The sequence below is a fragment of the Myotis nattereri genome, assembly GCF_964212035.1.
Source record: "Myotis nattereri genome assembly, chromosome: 2".
NCBI lineage: Eukaryota > Metazoa > Chordata > Mammalia > Chiroptera > Vespertilionidae > Myotis > Myotis nattereri.
This window is the reverse complement of record NC_138076.1, coordinates 28,583,458-28,601,020: the sequence shown is the minus strand read 5'-3', so window position 1 is coordinate 28,601,020 and position 17,563 is coordinate 28,583,458. Positions and strand designations below refer to the sequence as shown.

General features: G+C 49.2%; 1 protein-coding gene across 1 annotated transcript in view; it reads right to left on the bottom strand.

Annotated features, from left to right (window-relative positions):
- Window positions 1-7,266, bottom strand: part of GAS6 (growth arrest specific 6) — a 47,368-nt gene extending 40,102 nt beyond the window's left edge. Inside the window, exons 1-2 of the mRNA XM_081084956.1 lie at window positions 6,772-7,266; window positions 6,329-6,495 (exon numbers count right to left, since the gene is read on the bottom strand). Coding sequence (XP_080941082.1) covers window positions 6,329-6,495; window positions 6,772-6,850 — 246 coding nt within the window. The 5' untranslated portion in view covers window positions 6,851-7,266. The remainder of the gene's footprint in view (window positions 1-6,328; window positions 6,496-6,771) is intronic.
- Window positions 7,267-17,563: the final 10,297 nt, after the last annotated feature.

Genomic DNA, 17,563 nt, shown 5'->3' with positions numbered 1-17,563 from the left:
CCGCCCCAGGGAGGCCCTGGGCCGCTGAGTGTGAGCTGCAGCAGTGACCAGGGCACCCCGCCCAGGATCTGGCGGAGCCCAGCCTGTGATTTCCAAGGAGCCCAACATTCCAAGAAGAGACCTTGGAAAAACTGGGTCTAGATGGCAGGCTTTAGAGACCAATGTGGGGAAAATGTATTTTATTATCATGGGCACTAACACCAGAAAGAAACAAATTTCAGCTGCAATTTAAAAAAACAAGCCCAAAGAAAACAAGTATGGTATTAAAAAGTATGACAGTGCTATGTTACTATCTCTTGGGAATATTACATTTTGAATCCCTGCAATCAGTCCAAGCAGACCTGTGCCTTTGTCAGAGGGAGATAAAGGACTGATGTCCTTCTGAACTTATTCCACTTCCAGCTCCCTTTTAAAAATTAATTCAAAGCTTTTAATGAACGACTGTGTCAGGGTCAAACGTACACGGCATATGCACCAGGTGTGCAATGAAATCCCTGGCCTATTATAGCCACTGAAGAGGCAGGGTATTTCCAACATCAAATACGAACCCTTAACCCACAACGACTCTGTGCATTACAGAAACAGCTCCTGGTTTGACCTTAGAAACGCCAGGGGAAACGAAGCGTGAGAGAGTTGGGACACCTGCCAGTGGTGCTGGAGACTGTTCACCTGGGAGGTGTTTGAAATGTCCTGGCCCAGCCCCTTGGAATTTCAAGAAACAGGCCATCAGCATCAGTTTCTTAAAAGGGCGTTTTGTTCCTAAATAACAAAGGCAGACGTTCGGTGTTTTTTTGAAATGTCTTTAATTGGTTTTCCGCAGATGTTGAGCCCCTTGGCGAGGATGAGGTGTAATTTATGGGCCCGGCCTGTTATTACGCCGGAGAGCCTGGCACTAAGTCCCTGCAGACTCCTAGGATTAAAACAAACATATAGGTAGGCACAGGGACAGCAGAAGGCGACATGGGGGGGGGGGGGAGTGGGGAGGGAGCCAGGCAGGGTTTGTATCTCACTCAAGGCCCACCCCCAGACAGTGGCAGCCTGGGTGCCAGGACCTGTGGGTGCCAGCTCGGGTCTAACCAGCCGTCTGCAGGCCTCTGAGCTGTGCAGGAGCCAACTCCAGAGAAAGCACAACCGGTCGAACAACAATTCAGCGACCCAGCCCCTGTGACGGGCTTCCTCAGGCCTCCAGTGGCAGCAGCCCAAGTGGGAGAGGTCCCAGGAGGGGAGGCCGGGGCCCAGAGCGGTCAGTGGGAGCAGAACCACTTGCTCTGCAATCAGGATGCTCCACAGAAGAGAGGACAGGGGCTGCACAGGGTGAGGGGCCTGGGCTCAGTGGACCCACAGTTGCAGAGAGAAGAGTATGTGCATGTGTGTGGCTGTGTGTGTCTGTAGGTGTGTCTATGTGTCTGCGCGGGTGTACTGTGTGTCAGTATGGGTGTATGTATCTGAGTGTATGTCTGCATATATGTGCATGTGTAGGCAACCCAATAAATGCCAATTCTGGTGTAGCCTTCACAATTTTTCGTACCAACAAGCTGTGTGTGTGTATGTGTGTGTGTGTGTGTGTGTGTGTGTGTGTTGGGGAGGCAGAGTGGGGTGTGGAGGGCAGGTGGGGGGCAGGAAGGTGCAGGTGAGCAGCAGCTATTCTGGATGTCACTGCCAAGGTGTCACCACCCCGGCTCAGGGTCCTACATTTCAAAGGCAAGTCACTGGGGCTGACAAGGTCCCCCTCCAACTCCCTCCCCATTTTCCTGCTAGGGCCCCACTTCTGCCCCCATGATATCCCTTAGGTCACCCCAAAAAGGGGTAACTTGAGGGAGGGGCTTTCACTTCTGTATGGGGGTGCTCCTCCCCAAGTTGTCCCCAAAGAATCTGGGATCTCAGGAAGACAGGTGTCCTGGGAATGCAGACGCAGTTCTGAAACTGACTGTACCCCGAAACTCTCCTTGGTAGGGAACCCATCACAACTGGGTTCCCCGGCATTTGCAAGAGCTGGAGGTGGGGTGAGAGAGATGGGACGTAGAGTCAGAAAGAGTGAGAGACAGAGAGAGAGAGGCAGACAGACAGACAGGCAGAGAGACCAAGCTAGAGACAGAGAGAGACAGAGACATAGAGAAAGAGAGAGAGACAGACAGAGACAAAGATGGAGAGACAAAGAGACACAAATGCACTCCAGCACCGGCCAGCGGCCAAGCATGTTGTGAAGTCTTCAGGGTGCACCACTAGCCAGTTGAGAATAGTGTAAATATTACTGTTTGCATCTCAAATTAAGCCGGGTGGTGGGATAAGAAACTGCAGCCTGGAATTTTTTCTTCCCCACAAGCTGAGGGGCAGGGGCAGCCCAGTGCTGCCAGGTGGTGACGTGTACCTGGACAGCAGGGCGGGCAGGTCAGCCTTTTGTCCAGAATCCTTTCAGAAAGCAGAGGGTGATTACTGAGGTGGTATCTTTAAGGTGTTCAGAACCCACCTGCCTTAAAGGATTTACGCAGAAAGATGACCTGCGGGGCTGGCCTGGGTGACCTTTCAGAAGAATTCAGGAGAACCCCCGTGGAGACAGCTGGGGGATGGACTACCCAGGGCCCTAGAACAAGGAAAAGCAGGGGAGAGGGAAATGCCAGGAACAGAGAGTAACAACACCAAGGGAAACAAGATAAGGAGGGAATGTAATCACCCCTTGGGCTCTGGAGAGGAGAAACATGATTAGCAGTGGCAACAACGGGGCCTGGGCCCCTCTCCTGGGCCCTGGGACACTCTCCTGGGGCCTGGGACACTCTCCTGGGGCCTGAGACACTCTCCTGGGCCCTGGGACACTCTCCTGGGGCCAGAAAGAATGTGGGTGGGAGACAGTTTGCCCCCAGGAGGGAAGCAGGTGACCAGAATGCCTGAGAGTCCCTTCCTTTGCAGCCAGGTATGTGATAGCCCCAGGAATCAGGAAGAGGCATGGCACTAACAGCTACTTGCTAAAGAAGAGCTTTAAGATTAAAATATTTTTGATTGATTGATTTCAGAGAGGAAGGGAGAGGGAAAGAGAGATAAAAACATCAATGATGAGAGAAGATCATGGATTGGCTGCCTCCTGCATGCCCTCTACCGGGGATCAAGCCCACAACCCCCAGGCATGTGCCCTTGACCGGAATTGAACCTGGGACCTTTCAGTCCTCAGGCTGATGCTCTATCCACTGAGCCAAAACAGCTAGGGCAAGAAGAACTTTGAAGGTCAGACTCCTTCCCTCGTCCCAAAGAGGAAAACAGCCCAGTCTGGAAAGATTCAGATCAGAGAGGAAGACCTAGAGCACACCCAGCGCACAGCACATGCTCAACAAGCACAAACCTCTGAGCTCAGGGGAAGAGGGTTTGCAGCCCAAAGAGCTGGCTCCAGGGGCCCAAGTCTACCTCACCCCACCCCCAGCTTCCCCTGTCCCTCCTGGAGGCTTCCTCTACCAGGGTGTCCCCAGAGGCCCAGGAATGGGAACGGAACACGCAGTACTGCCGTCTCAGCCAGCAGGAAAGAGCAGTGTTGCAAACTCCACCAAAGGCAGAACCAAAATTGGGCAGGTGTGATTACAATGGAGCCAGACACACTGCAGACAGGCAGGCTGCTTCCAGCATCCTAACCCAGCAGACAGCAAGGTAGGGCAGGTGGAATCAGCCACTAAGGTGACCCTGGCCTCTGAGGACTGGCACTGCCTACAAGCACACCCATCAGAGGGTCAGGTGATTACAACCAAGAAGTGCCAATTCTGGTATAGCCTTTCACATCAGGATACTATGGCTCTGGAGGTCCTGTGACAGTCACATGGCCAGGTCCAGGGGACTTCTTAAACTAAATAAGGCCAGTGCTCATCATCCTGGGTCACTCCATCAGCCTCAGTCAAAAAATGCAAAATGAGCTGCCTTTGCATGCAAGGAATAAACATTTCCTAGTGAGAGCCCTAAACTTTTTGGAGCAGGGGAACTCATAGGACTACCTTTTTCAACAGGTATATTTACTAAAATACATTAGCAGTGAGTAGTGTTTGGAGGATCTCACCACTGCCAGGGAGATGGAGTGGGAAACCTGGACACATCCAAGTGGACAACTGGTCTACCAAAACAGCTGGGACTCAAATCAGCCCCTAACTCCTAACCCTGACTCCTGGCCCTTAACCCTAACCCAGCTCCTCCCAGCATTCCACACTGCCTCTCAAGGAAAAGGAATACAAGCCAAGGGCCAAAACCAGACAACATTTTCTGCAGAATAAATATTCCAGGCTAGGCATGTGGATGGAGAGCACTGCACCTGTCACACAATCTCACAGCTGGGCAGGGATCTTGGATGGCCAGGCACACAGCCCTGCTACTAGGACCTTCAGAAAGCCTCTGCAGAAGCATGAGTCACTGGGCTGTTAAGATTCATCATCAAAGAAAAGGGAAAACAGTGAGGCCAGAACAGACCCTGCAAAACTGCTCCATAAGACAGGATTGAAACTGTGTTGCTATTAACACTGAAGGCAGTAACACTGGAGAAAATAACCCTATCATAGCGCAGCAGAGGCAACAACTAATGGTGCCAGAGAGAACCACACAGTGGCGGTCAATCATTTTAGAGCTTGTTTTCAGAAAGGTGACCTAGAAGGGATGGTCAAGTCAAGTGATCAGAAAGACAAGTCCAAAAGAAGCCTGCATTGGTCACACAGAGCCTTTCGTTTATTGCATGAGACATTTATTTCATTCCAGAGAATTCTTTAAAAGAAAAAAGCTGCTACCAAAGCTGCTACCAAAATCAGCTGTGAAATCACCCTGACCTCTCAGCATGAAGTGAAGTAATGTAAGTCCACCCCGTTTCTTTCACTACTGCTTCCCAAAGTCACTTGCCCAGGAACAGATAGACATCTAGGGCTTTCACGGGTCCCACAGGTCACAACCACCAAGGACGCTCTTACACATCTCCTCCCCTTAAGATGGCACAGCTCCTGCACAGACGCCAAGCCCACACCTGGGCTGCTCCCTGCCTGCACTTGGCTGTCTGGCGAACTACAGTCTCCAAGGACATTATTAATAGAAATATGTCCTAAGCCAGCACCATTAGGCTTCTGAAATCACCAGCTGTTTCTAAAAGAACACCTTGCTGAAAAGGGCTGGCGTGTGTGCGTGTGCGTGTGTGCGTGTGTGTGTGTGTGTGTGTGTTTGTGCGCCCACACTGAGGCCCTTTCCTAACTTCCACCCTGAGGCCCCCTGACCTTGTGCCCCCTTACAGGTACCCCCCTCCATATATATTCTAGCACCATTCCTGTAACCATATTTTGGGACCTACTGCTACAAGTCATTCCTCTCTCTCTCTCTCTCTCTCTCTCTCTCTCTCTAAATATATATATATATATATATATATATATATATATATATATATAATTGATTTTAGAGAGAGAAGAAGTGAGAGAGAGAGAGAGAGAGAGAGAGAGAGAGAGAGAGAGAGAGAGAAACATCAATGTGAAATAGCCTGGCTCCACATGCGTCCCTACTGGGGATCAAGCCTGCAACCTGGGCATGTGCCCTGAGCGGGAAGCAGACCAGTGACCTTTCAGTGCACAGCACAACACTCAACCAACTGAGCAACACCGACCAGGACCCAGCCTGCACATCTTTTAATTCCTCTTTCAGGCAAACCCTCTACTCCTCTTCATGAGGATCAAGAAGCTGTGGGCAGTGCTACTCCTCCCATCCAGTTAGGGAGGGGGGAGAGGTAGGAAGCTGTTTGTTTTTTAACCATGGTATTTCTTTCACATTTTACAAACAGCCTCTAGTTTATTCTGGTGGAGGTGTCCTAGGTTGCGTATTTCCTTAAAGGTGACTGCCTTCGGAGGACTACTGAAGAAGAGAGCTGCAGGGTCTCAACAGGACCCCCGCTCAAAGCTCTGTTTCTGCCTCCAGCTAACAGGAGCACCTGGGGGTCACCTAGAGAATTGAGGCTCAAAAAGTGTGGAGAAGCCTTGAGGGTGAGCCGGGTCCAGATACCCCATATTCCTGGCCTTTCACCATTCCCAAACGCAGTATCTCCGTATTGAAGAGTTCTGGGCGTGACTTGCAGCACGGTCCCCCCACGTGAAGGAGACGCATCTCAGATTCCGTAAAGGGAAGTCTGCGGAACTCTGGGACTCCCTACAAGGGCGCGCACGGATGCATGTTCGCAGAAATGCGGCGCTGCGGGGACAGCACTCGAGGTGACCTGGCCGCTTTAATGCTCCGCGCCGCGGTCCCGGTCCCGCCCAGTCGTGGAATCCCGGGGCGCCAGAGGCACACCTCCCGGTTCTCCACCTCCCCCGCCGGCGCCCGCGCCCGGCCCCCCGCTCACCGTCTCGGGGTCGTTCTCGAACACCTCCCGGGCCTCCTCCTTGCTGCACAGCTCCTCGACGCATTCCCTCTCCAGGTGGCCCTGCTTGGCCTCCTCGAAGACCTGGTATGCGCGGCGCTGCCTGGGCCGCAGGAACTGCGCCGCCTCGCGCGCCCGCAGCATCACGGCTACCGGGACGCGAGTGGGAGGACGGCGCGGGAGGAGCGGGGAGAGAGAGAGAGGGGGGAGAGAGAGCGGGGGCACGCTGTCAACCCGGGGCCCCGCACGCTGTGTCCTTCCAGCAGCGGGCCCGGGGATGCAGCGGCGGGCGGGAGCGCACGGAGTCGGGGCGCACGGGCCGGGTTGGCACGCGGGCACTGGCGTGGCCCTTGCCCCCGGGTGGCGGGGTCTTTCGGAGCGGGTCTCTCGATCAGCCCCCGCCGCGGCCCCCGCGCGGTACTCACTGTGCGCGGACTCCGAGGCCAGCAGGAGCAGCAGCAGCGCAGTGCCGAGGGCGGCGGCGGGCCCGGGCGGCGGCGGCATGGCGAGGCCGCGGACCGGGGACCGGGACCGGGACCGGGGACGGGAGCCGGGCGGGCAGCCGGGAGCGCGCGCGGTCAGAGTGCCGGGGAGGCCGTGGCGAGCCGCGGGCGCCGCGGGGCGGTGGCTCCGGTCATCCTGTGAGGCGGCTCTGAAGGTCACATCCCGGCGGCGGCGGCGGCAGCGGCGGCGGCGGCAGCAGCACCTCGGACTTGCGGCGGGTCTGGGCGGCGGCGCGGAGGCCAGGGTGGCCGGGGCGGGGCGCGCGGCCGGGGGCAGGACTGGCCTCGGGGCCGCGCCGGGCGGGCGGGGCCGATAGCTCCCACCCGCAGCCTGGCGCCCGAGCTGGTTTCAGCTGGGAAGATCAAAGATTGAAGGGGAAACAGGTCACGGGCGTAGCTGCTTCTCACGCCGGCTGCTTAGACTGCTAGGGGAGTTTCTACTAAACCAGCGATCAAGGTATTAATCCGAATGGGGTGAAAGGAAAGAAGAAAGAACACCCAGGTACGACGTGAGCAGGTGCTAGAATATGACCATTTACTACAAATAAACCTCTTTCCCCCCCACCACCCCCAACTCAAATCTACCATACCCTTTTGGATTCTTCATTCTTAGGCAAATTTTCTCAAGACTTAAAACCCACCAAAAAGAAGACAAACTGAGGTCAAACTGAATCCCAACGAGGGCCAGGAGTGACATTGGATTACTTCCTTCTGTAATCTGTGTTTTCCATAATGATGACATTGAAAACCTTGAGGTTTCCCAGTGGACATTTAAGCTGAAAGCAACAGTGTGCTGGTTCACAGAGACCACGGCTTTCTGTCTCTCCTTCCCGAACATTTCGCAAAGTTATAGGCAAACACACACAAACAAAAACAAAACACAGCAGACCACTGGCTCTGGGTGTGTGTGTTGGGGGGGGGGGGGGGAGGAGGGGGACGGCAAGACAGTGTGCGCCCGGCATGCAGGAGGAGGGGGTCCTGGAAACCGACAGGCCTCTGGTGACTCCTATTCCAATACCCCCCCCCCCACCCCAACGTGATGAGAAAGGGGACAGCATGTCACCTCCTCCCCAAATGGTTGGTCATGTTGCTTGTGGGTTCAACACTTGAGGTCCAGACCCGTTTCTTCTCCCCTTTCACAGTAGGAGAATGAAATGTCATTGCTGGTACAATTATTTTTAGGCCATGGGTTTAAAGGTAGGTTAATGAGCATTAATACGTTAAATTCGGGGAAGTGAATGCTCAAGAGGACCATCTTCAAATAGAATTAACAATTTAATAGATAAGTCATCTGCATCTGTGTCTGAACCTCGCCAGGCACTGCCTTGTCAGCTGGCGACTCACTTGCAGCCTAGGGCTGAGAGTGCTGCAAACACCGCAGAGCTTGGAAAGACCAGTGTGTGGGCACTTCTATTCATTATTTCTTGGGGGTTCTAAACCAGTGGCCCACGGGTAGATTTCCGGAAGTGTGCAAACTACTGGAAATTGTTTGCAATTAGTTTCTGCATCATGTGTGTGTGTTTGGAGAAGAGAGTTTTTAGAGCGCATGTAATTCCCAGAAGCTGATCCCAGTAAGAGTGAGATCCTGGCCTCTGCAATGTCCCTCTGGAAGGGTCTGTGCGGGGTGGGCTCACCGCTTCAGGTGACCAGGCACCAGTATGGTCCCACTGGATGGAGCTTTTCAGGTCCCCTGACCTGTTAGCATGGACCTCACTCCCTTCCCCATTCACCCCTTCTACTGAGTTGGTACCCCAATAATTACCATACCTCCCATTATGCAGAAACTTCGTTTAATAAAATGCATTCACACTTGCTCATTGTGATTTTGATAACTATGGAATGCAGAAAGCAAATATGGGGAGTAGAGGAGGAGGTCTAATCCATGCTAAAGCCCACAATTTTCAACCTAGTTACCAATGCAGGAAATAGATAAGAAATAAACTGGATAATGTGTTCCGAAATTGGAAAGAGTTGTCGGGCACTGTTTTATATACCCTGAAATAGCAACGATGAAGTAGACAGCTCACCTCCACAAGGGGAAGGTTAGATCCAGGGCAATGGAAGCTTTATGTGGACAACCAGCTTGTAGTCAGGAGGTGGAGAGCCAGTGGCTCTTTCTAAGGATAAAAACTGAGATGAGCCCTAACTGGTTTGGCTCAGTGGATAGAGCGTTGGCCTGCAGACTGAAGGGTCCCAGGTTCGATTCCGGTCAAGGGCATATACCTTGGTTGCGGGCACATCCCCAGTAGGGAGTGTGCAGGAGGCAGCTAAATTGATGTTTCTCTCTCATCAATGTTTCTAACTCTCTATCCCTCTCCCTTTCTCTCTGTAAAAAAAATCAATAAAAAATATATTTTTTTAAAAAAAACCTGAGATGAAAGTGTAGAGGTGGGGTAGGAGGCAGGTAGGAAATGAGGTGTTTGTAGGGAAATGAAAGTTCTGTATTCTCCTGTCACCACATCTGTGGGTGATGATTTCAAGGCAATAAAACCATGTATTTAGGTGTGCACTCAATAAATGTGAATTGAGTACAGCTGGCCCTTGGACAACTTAGTGCCGGCCCTCCCCACATATAGTCAAAAATTCATGTATAAATTTTGACTCCCCCAAAACTTAACTACAGTCATCCCTAGGTATTCAGGGGAGATTGGTTCCATGAACCCCACTCAGATACCAAAGTCTGTTTATGCTCAAGTCCCTTATAAAAGATATTATAGAACAACGCATAGAGTCAGCTCTCTAAGTCCATGCATTTCCAACCAGGGATCTAAAATACTGTTTTCTACCCATGGTTGGTTGGGAATCTATGGACATGAAACCCAGGGATATGGGAGGCTGACTGTGTATTTATTTCAAAAAATCTGTCTATAAGTGGACAATTCAAATCTGTCTATAACTGCACAATTCAAACCCATGTTGTTCAAGGGCCAAGTGTCTTAAAAGAAGACATAGTGCTGGGTGCTGACCAGACCATTCACAATTGGTTTTTATTTGATTTTTTTGAACAGTTTTATTGCACTATAGTGGTAATACAATATACTGCTCACATAAGTTTTGATAGATCTCTGATGTGTGGATATACCTGTGAAACCACCACCACAGTCAAGCTAGGAGCATGCCCATCACTCAGAAACATCTCCTCAGGCCCTGTGGTAAATCCTCCCTCCTGAACATAAACCCTCATACCCATCACTAGGCAAAACCACTGGCCAGCTTTCTGTCACTATAGGATAGTTTGCATTTTCTGGAGTTTTATATAAAAGGAGTCATACAGTATGTAGACTATTTTTGTCTGTATTCTTTCACTTAGCAAATTTATTTTCAGATTCATTTACATTGTTGCATGTTTCAATAGTTTATTCCTTTTTATTACTCAGTAGTATTCTCGTGTATGGATGTGTTAAAATCTGTTCATCATTCACCTGTTGTACATTTGGCTTGCTTCCAGTTATTGGTTATTACCCATAAGGTGGCTATGAACATTTGCATACAAGTTTTTGTATGCACATAAACTTTCATTTCTCTTGGGGATATATCTCGAAACAAAATGATTGGACCATATGATAGGTATTTGTTTAACTTTTTAAGAAAGTGAAAAACTGTTTTTGAAGGTGATTTACCATTTTACATTCCCACCAGCAGTGTATAAGTTTCAGTTGTGCCACATCCCCACCAACACTTGAGATGGCTAGCCATTTTAATTTTAGCCATTCGAGTAGGTGACTTGAATTTGCACTTTTCTAATAACTAATGGTGCTGTTAATAACTAATGATGTTGTTTAATGTGCTTGTTGCCATCCAAATATATATTTTTTATGAAGTCTCTGTTTAAATTTTCTCTTTTTTTCCTTTTTCTTGGGATGTGTGCTTTTCCAATTAGTGAGTTATTTGTTGACTGTTAACAGTTCTTTAAATATTCCGGATATAAGTCCTTTATCAGATGTGTGATTTACAAATAATTACTTCCAATCTGTGACTAGTCTTTTCATTCCATTAAGGAATGGAAACTCTGCTTTATCAAAAGGCAGAGTTCTTAATTTTGAAGTACAATTTATTATTTTTAAGTGAATTCTACTTTTGCAATCATATTTGCCTAACCCAAGGCCACAAAGACTTTCTTCCAGAAGTTTTATAGGTAAAAGTTTTTCATTTGGGATTATGATGCATTTTGAATTTGTTTCTAAATATTTTGTATTTTTCATTCTATTGTAAATGTTTTTTATTTCAGTTTCTGATTAAAACACTTGATTATTGTATATTTACCTTCTATCCTACAACTTTGCATAACTAAATTTTTTGTTTCATTGCTTTTTTGGTAGATTCAATAACATATTTTACATAGATGATCATGTTGTTTATAAATATAGACACTTTACTTTCTCCTTTCCAATCTGGGTGCTTTTTACTTCTTTTCTTGCCTTATTGATTGTCTAGCAACCTTCTCTACTAGTAGAAATAGTAGATAGTGGGTATCCTGGTCTTATTTCTGATTTTAGAGAAATAATTCACCATTAAGTGTAATGTTAGCTGTAGGATTTTCATAGATGCGTTTCATCAATATGAGGAAGTTTCTTCTATTAATAATATCATGGGAGATTTTTAAAATTAGGAATGGGCATTAGATTTTGTCAAATGCTTTTTCCGCATCTATTGAGACAATCCTATGTTTTTCTTTTTTTTCATTTATTAATATGTGAATTTCCTTGATTGATTTTCAAGTGTTAAATAAACAAACCTTGAATCCCTGGAATAAACCCCATTCGTCATGATGTATTATTTATGATGGTATTTCCATTTCCTGTATTAACTTTATCTGGCTTAGTATCCAAGAAATGCTGGCCTCATAGAATTAGTTGGTAAATGTTTCTTTCATGGTTTGTAACCCACTGGTAGGTTTTGAAATCAATTTAATATTTTGTTAATGAGCAGTTTTTTAATGATACAGAATAGATAGAGGATATCAGAGTTTATCAGATGTGAGTTCTTCATTTCCACTATATTTGTTTTCTGAGTGTGCACTGGGTCATGATGTAAAATGTCATTATAACTGTGGGTTGTGGTAAAAAGTTTGTAACACTGCTCACCATAGTGAGTGAAGGTGGCCAGATCTCGTTAAGGTGAAAATCCCTTTGTGGAAAAGTCCTCAGGGCCTTTGCTGAGGGTGACCATCTTATTCTGGTTTTCAAGGGAAGATTTGTTTTTAACATCAAAAATCTTGCTGTAGAAGATTTTTGCTCTCCCTACTCTGTGCCCTTTGTATCCTGTTACTGATGGTGGTATTTAGTACTAAATATAAGTGGTTGTATGGAATTCCGTAGAGATCTTTTCATAGAAGCAACACCAATTGCCAGGCAAGGCTGCCTACCATAGCCTGATTAACCCCTCCTTAGTCTGAAATGTGGAACCTCACCTTTGTGAGTCCTGATTCTAGTCCTGGTGAGTTTGCTGAGCAGGTGCAGGGAGGAAGGGAGGCAGAAGAGGGATGAAAGAAGGGAGGGGAGAAGATGGGGCAGGGAGGAGGTGCATGGTGGGAAAAAGAGGACCTTTAAATTGGAAATACACAGTTCACCTCTTCCATGTAATGTAACCTTTCCCAAGTCACTTTTATTCTCCACCCCAAACTTCCTTATCTGCAAAATGGCATGACACGTCCTAACTGTTGGTGCGTAGTATGGCAGTTCAATGAGACAGTGAATGGGAACTGCTTGGGATGTCCAAATGGAAGCCATGCCTGACTCCCCAGCCCTGCTGCAGCCACACGGCTTCCACTGCTGACTCCCTGCTGGTCTTAGAAGGGAAGAAGAGGTCTACAGTCTCATTATTGAACACGTCTACTGTAGAGGGGCTACTACTGACCAAGTGTTAGTTCAATCCCAAACATCCCCATGCTCAGCTCTAGCACAAGGAGCTGCCAGAACCGATCACCCCAGAGACACCTTGTGGGAGCTGAGAATCATGGGAAGGGTGCGGCTGGATGGTTGATGATGCCAGGTCGGGTCACTGAGACATCCAGCCAGGTCCATGGCTTGCCGGTCTGCGGGGACCCCAGAAGCAGGGATGGCCAAGGTAGCATAAATATTTTGCCACAGTCATCCTCATGCACCTGTGTTTGGACAAAGCCTGTGTCCTGGGATGCCATTGCCCAGGGATAACTGCAGTAAGACTTGGAGATTTCAGTAATGTGTTGCTTAGGGCCAGTTTGGCTGCATGAGCAGAAACTCAATGCAAACCTGCTTACGCTGCAAACGGGAATGCATTGGTTTGAGTCACTGAGAAGTCCAGGCTTGCGCTGACCTCAGGGTTTCAGATGGATTTCTCCTGAAGTTCTGTTTCCTTTGGGAGTGGCTCCGTTGGCACAACCGCTCTCAGCTTGCAATGTCCTCAGGTCCGAAGGAAGCTTCCATGGTTCCACAGCACTCCCACTGGCATTCCAGGGAGGAGTCGGCTGGCCTTGCATGGGCTGTGCTCCCACTCATGATCTGTGGGACATGCATGGACGGCTCTCGCTGGAAATATGCCATGTGATCAACAGCCCTGAGCGGCAGGGCAGAGCTCCAAAAAGGAAAGGTTGCTGGGCAGACAAAATGCAACAGATGCCCCTTATTTAGAAGAATAGCTTATTGTATTGGAGGTGTAGATAAATGTCCAGTGATATAAAAGTTTACATTTTTAGAGCTTTCAGTAACTTTTTTTTAGAACATTTTTTCCCTTCTGGCTGATAAAAATATTTGTTAGAAAAGCTTGTGAGTCAGCTTACTAGTAGACGTGTATTTTAAAATTCTGAAAACTTGGCATTATTTTGTGGGGCCTCATCTGTCTACTCTTTGCTGCCGTGACCATATAATGGAGTCATAGTTTCCAGAAAACGTCTTCATGGGGTGCTGGACTGTGGCATCTGGCACCGACTGATGTGTCCATGGAAGGAGGTAATGTCACATTCCCCCACTCATTACACCACATAACAGGTGGCCTTTAATCTTGTAATTGTGACAAAGATCTATATTTTTGCAAAGCCAAGGAAAAATGTTCTTTTTGCACCCATTTAGCACCCCCAGTATATTTTGTTAGCTAAGTAACTCTGAACACACTTCAAGTGGATTTCGAATTGAAGTCTCCCCTTTGCAACGGGTTCCTTGACAGTCAGGCTCTAAGAAGGCCCAGGAGGGGTGGACATGGAACTTCTTGGCTGAAAGCAGGACGGTCTTTGATGCCGACAAGATGCTGTGTGGCCAAATGAGGCCTCTCCCCCAACCCTGAGATGGGAGAGAGCCAGCATAGCCAGCGTACCTGCCTTCACTGCCAAGGCTTCGTTAGAGGGAGGGGAACTCTTGGCAACGGCCCTTTGGCTGAGAGCAAGAGCCTGGGGCTGCTGACTGCAGCTGGGCTGCCTGCACCGCACTCTCTTTTTCGGGAGAGAAATCAGCCAGAGCTACACAGAAAGCAGGTATGTTCCAGAAGCTTGACCTGGATACTCTGCAGCTTGGCCCGCAACACCCAGACATTTGGGTCTTGTGGCCTCAGGAAATCAGGCGCTGCTTTCAAGGACAGGAAGCCCCAAACTGCCCCCGCCATGCTCGGCACCACTGGTACTTCCTTTTACTGGGCCTGTAAGGCTGTGTTCGCAGATGGGCAGAGAGCACCCTCCCCCTCCACCCGAGGGATGTCTTGGCTGAAATCCTTCTCACTTGAGATATGAGGGGTGAGGGCCGAACATGTCCCCGCGAGACACAAGCTGGTACAACACGTGAGGGCTTCTTGATAATGTTCTGAGGACCGAACACTCCAGCCGGGTGGCCTGCTCCTGGAAGAGGCGACCTCGGGATGTCCCAGAAGGAAGTCAAAGCACTCCGCAGCAGTTGGCAGTGCTCAGCCGGCGTCCCCGCTCCCCAAGGGACGAGGCTCATGCCCTGGAAGTCTGGATTCACATCCTCCCATTGAGACGGCTCAACTGTCAAAGTTATGACTCATGGCCTCTGACCAGGATCCTTTCAGACTGGGCCAAGCAGGGACACACACACACACACACACACACACACACACACACACACACACACGGCATGAAACGCGTTGTGTGTTCAGCACAGGAGAGCTGGCTTTGCTGTGAGCTGGTGTTTTGCTGGACCCGCTGCTTGGAGCTTGTGATGCTTCCTCCTCCCATTGCTCTTCTAACTCCCGCCCTCAGGCTGGATCTGGTCTCTCCCTCCTCAGAAGTGCTTTAGCGTTTCATTGTGGTTTCCTTCTGGTGCTTGAGGGGTTGGTAAGAGTGGGGAGAAGAGCTGAAGAAATGGGTGGTGCAAGGTCCTGCGTTGGCCATACTCACTGGCACCCCTCATGTTGATGTGTAGAGGTGCTCACAGCCGTGGTGACCCTTGGGGCTGGAGAGTGTGTGGAAGTCATTTCCATTGTCACGGTGATTGGGGAGCATCACTGGCAATTAGAGGAGAGAGCTGGGGGTACTGAACGCCCTGCCTTGTGCAGACAATCTCACCCACAAATTTACCACACGAAGCGACACGTGTGCCTCTCTTGATGAATTCTGGAATGGCGGGGGGCGGGGGGGGGAGCAGAGGAGAGTGAGGGGTTTGTGTTCTCAGCTAAGGCATTTGGACCTTCTTTAGATGGTACACGGAAGCCATTGAGAGTTGTGGGGAACTGAAGTGCCATGTGACTGTTTTGGTCTGGATGGGACCATCCTTTCAGTCCCAAGTTTGGCCGTGAGTGAATGCCCAAGCCGAACAAAGGGCCTATGGTTTCTTCCTCATGGCCCGCGTACAAAAGACAAGTGTTAGATGATGGGCCTCCTGCATCACTCGGGTCCCCCCAGAAATGTCTGGTTCAGGTCTCTTTGAGGTACCGGAAGGAAGGAGGCAGACCACCTGCTAGGAGGCCCGGCCTATGGGAAGCTCTGGAAATGAAGGCCTGTGAGGGCAATGGACAGTGTAAAGGTTTTACCAAGATGGCGGCCCAAAACAGGTAGATGCTTAGACTCTAAGGCAGCGGTTCTCAACCTGTGGGTCGCGACTCCTTTGGGGGTCAAATGACCATTTCACAGGGGTCACCTAAGACCATCGGAAAACTCATATATAATTACATATTGTTTTTGTGATTAATCACTATGCTTTAATTATGTTCAATTTGTAACAATGAAAATACATCCTGCATATCAGATATTTATATGACGATTCATAACAGTAGCAAAATTACAGTTATGAAGTAGCAACAAAAATAATTTTATGGTTGGGGGTCACCACAACATGAGGAACTGTATTAAAGGGTCGCGGCATTAGGAAGGTTGAGAATCACTGCTCTAAGGGAATCGCCAAAGAACCATGGTTTCTAGGATAATCGGCAGCTTTCGCAGAACCTGAGAGAGAGATGCCATATTCTAGGGAAGGTCCTTTCTGATGATAAGCTGTGAGCATGTGTTTCTAGGAGGGGCTGAACGGTGGCCTCCGAATGTCCCGGGTCAAAGCTGTAAGAAGGAGGGAGGAACTGCCATATGCCTCGAGTGGGGGATGTGTGTGGAAAACACCATCTCCATGACTGCTTGGGTCGTAGACAGCCTGGGGCCACGCTGCTGACAGCAGCTACCTGTGGGAGGGAGGGGAAATTCCCTATTTGCTTTATTTGTATCTTTCTGCACTTACTGAATTTTTCACAATGAGCATGTATTACTATAACCTGTAGAATTTACAAATACCAACGAAGCCCTCTGAGGGTGAGCATTCACTGTTGCATAAAGAGGAACTTTTATAGAAACCGAGAGGGTTTAAGTAAATGACAGAGGCACAACCGCGTGTGAGGCCGGGGACTCTCCACCCAGACAAGCGTTACACACGCTCAGCTGAAAGCGTCTTCCCTGGGCGGTCTCTCTGACGTTCCGAGGCCAGCTGTGAGGCCAGCTGTGTGCACGGCGTGCATGCGGTGTGCTTAGGTGCTTAGGCTAAAGCAACCTAATTACAGGGTCATTAGAATTGCTTGGTTTGTTGGGGTGAATTATCTGATTACTCATTTGACTGTTCCCTTCTCTTATCTGTAACAGTCATCAAGGATCTTCGAAAAGTCATATAACTTAGTTTATTCATTTGGAAAATTATACCGATAACCATCTTCCCCAGCAAATGGTCTCTGCAAGAATTAGGAAGTGATTCCAGTTGTTCTGGAGAAGGCACTGAATGGTACTGCTGAGCCCAAACCTGGCAGCGTAAAGGAGCAGGTGGCGGTTAGGGTCTCTCGGGGGAAAGTGGGGCACCCGCTCTGGCCCCTGCCTTGGAGGGGCCATGTTGCACCCTGGGCACGTGATGGGTTGAAACTGGGGAGAAGCGTGGAAGAGTTAGCAGGCCTAGACAGGCCTCGGGTCTGCTTTGTCATTCAATGTTTACCTAAAAGGAGTCATGGGCAGTCATAAAAACAAGACTTAGAGAATCCCTGGGAGTTTCAAATGCCTCCCCTCTTTGATGGGGACTGGGGAAGAGTTTTTAGGGAAACCAAGCAAATGCGTAGAAAGGGAGTTTAGTACTCGCCTCTCCCCTTGAGTCTAGGAAGGAAGTGTGGTTATATGAACTGATCAAATCAGAACTGGGCTTCAGCATGGATGGCACCCCCCCACTTTTTCTCTAATAGGTGTGTCCCAGATGACTCTCCAGGAGAGGAAGGATTTCAATGCAGCTCCGTACGGGCAGCAGTGGGGATGGCAGTAGAGTATTTTGGTCGG